The 2,049-nt window shown below is 35.0% G+C and overlaps 1 protein-coding gene across 1 annotated transcript; it reads left to right on the forward strand.

Moving 5' to 3' along the window:
* Nucleotides 1-567: 567 nt before the first annotated feature.
* LOC145642615 (alpha-galactosidase 3-like) lies at nt 568-1,662 on the forward strand. Its single transcript, XM_081693806.1, has 4 exons — nt 568-654; nt 823-881; nt 1,123-1,263; nt 1,549-1,662. The coding sequence occupies exons 1-4, from the start codon at nt 597-599 to the stop codon at nt 1,660-1,662; spliced, it is 372 nt and encodes a 123-aa protein (XP_081549932.1). The 5' UTR covers nt 568-596.
* Nucleotides 1,663-2,049: the final 387 nt, after the last annotated feature.

Below are 2,049 nucleotides of genomic sequence, written 5' to 3' on the forward strand. Positions count from 1 at the left end.
CTGGTATTACTCTTGGCCTGTAACGAAATGACTGTCTACTAATACACAACAGTCAAGTGGAGGTTATTTTAAAATCGTTCCTTTTTTTTTTTTTTGGCACTCCATTGTTATTCACTGTATTGATTTTCCATGGTGCATCAGTGACCTCCACTAGACTCGTTATAGGCAATTAGGCACAGCTAGGGCAGGTAAATGAAAGTGTCCTGATTGAAACTCTTACAAATTTGACAATCCAGAAAATTTTGTGGGAATTGATTGATCATTCTTGATAAGTTCAGACTTCTTACACCTCTAGCTCTATGATTGATTAATTTTCCATGTTATTTTTTTTCTGACAATTGAGTGATTTGACAGTGTTCTAATGTGTATGATTAGCACTATCAATTTCTTGTAAATTGATCTACTCAACAACAGCAGATGTTTACCTCTCTGATTTAATGTTTGATCAAACTATCAATTTATCCGCTTTCCAAATTATCTTTTGCCACAGCTGGAGGTACTATTAATGCTAAGTTGCTTCTTATATGTATATGCATATTGAATTCATTAATTTGCATTCACAGGCTCCTCTATTGATTGGCTGTGATATAAGAAACATGACTGCTGAGACACTAAAAATACTTAGCAACACAGAAGTGATTGGCGTAAACCAAGGTACTCCATAAATATACAATCTAGATCTTCCAATTGCATTAGAGGGAATTTATTGTAGGGAGATGGAGACAAATTGCTGGTTACTTCAGCTTGTTTTTACTTGAAATTCCTGATACCTTCATTTGTTATATATGCTAATTAAGGATTATGAATCTTTTGTCTTCGTAGATCCTCTTGGTGTCCAGGGAAGAAGGGTTCATGCCTCTGGAAAAGATGGTTGTCAACAGGTAATCCTTTATCATATGAACCCTAATTCCTGTCTTGGATAGACCTTTGTTTTTGCTAGTGACGTATCACTTTTGCCTTGTTTGATTATCTCTGGAGAGGGAAGGGGTTGTTGGATTGTTGTTTAATATGTAGTACTACCTCCGTTACAGGTTATGTGCAACGATTTGACATAAAGCAGAGAGGGAAAATGTCTAATCGTTGCACATAACCTGTAACGGAGGTAGTATATTGGTGTTCCAGGTTTGGGCAGGTCCTCTGTCCGGGAATAGGCTAGCTGTTGCTCTTTGGAATAGATGTTCAAGTGCTGCTTTGATTACTGCTGAATGGAGTGTACTAGGACTTCAATCGTCAATCAGCGTCTCCATTAGAGACTTGTGGAAGGTAATTGAACATTTTCTTTCTTTTTATTCAATTTGCCAATATGGAAAGTTTTATCCTAAGATCAGATTTTGGTATATAGTGTCTTGTTCTTGGCACATTCAAGCATTCCTCGTGTCCAAATTTCCTACACTATGATCCATTCAATAGAAAAAAGGAAGCATGAATAGCATGTAAAATATAAACAAAGCATGTGGTCATCGAGTTCAAAATTTCAAATAATGATATTTGAAATAATGTTCTGATAGCTAATATCTTATACTAATATACTGAATTTGTTGGTAGCAGCACAACTTAGTTGCCAGTGATGCAGTATCGTCATTTGGAGCTTCTGTAGAGTCTCATGATTGTGCAATGTACATTTTCACCCCTAAGATGTCGGAGTCGTACTCTGCTATGTAAATTTAACATCATTTCTATTGCAAAATTGGAGCAACTTTCATTTTTACAATGAATAAGAGAACTCGAGTTATTTCGGACGATTTGATCTACCAATTTCTCATTAAATTGAACCCTTGTCGTACCGAATTTTTGTAATTGTATATAGATCCCACAAATTGAAGCTGATATAAGGTGATTATGAGTTTATCACACCCATTATCATATCAATTAAGCTAGTCGATATTTGTTTATCCTATTGAATGTGCTAGTCCACTAAACATAGTCTTGAATTCTAGATTTTTGGGAAAAATATTTATCTTTTTAGTTGTAATCAAGAAAGTAAAATCACGTTTCTTAATGATTTCCACTTCTCCCATTATTCATGGTCTATTAAAAGATCACTAAATG

This window comes from Chenopodium album, chromosome 8, assembly GCF_948465745.1.
Source record: "Chenopodium album chromosome 8, dcCheAlbu1.1, whole genome shotgun sequence".
NCBI classification, from domain to species: domain Eukaryota; kingdom Viridiplantae; phylum Streptophyta; class Magnoliopsida; order Caryophyllales; family Amaranthaceae; genus Chenopodium; species Chenopodium album.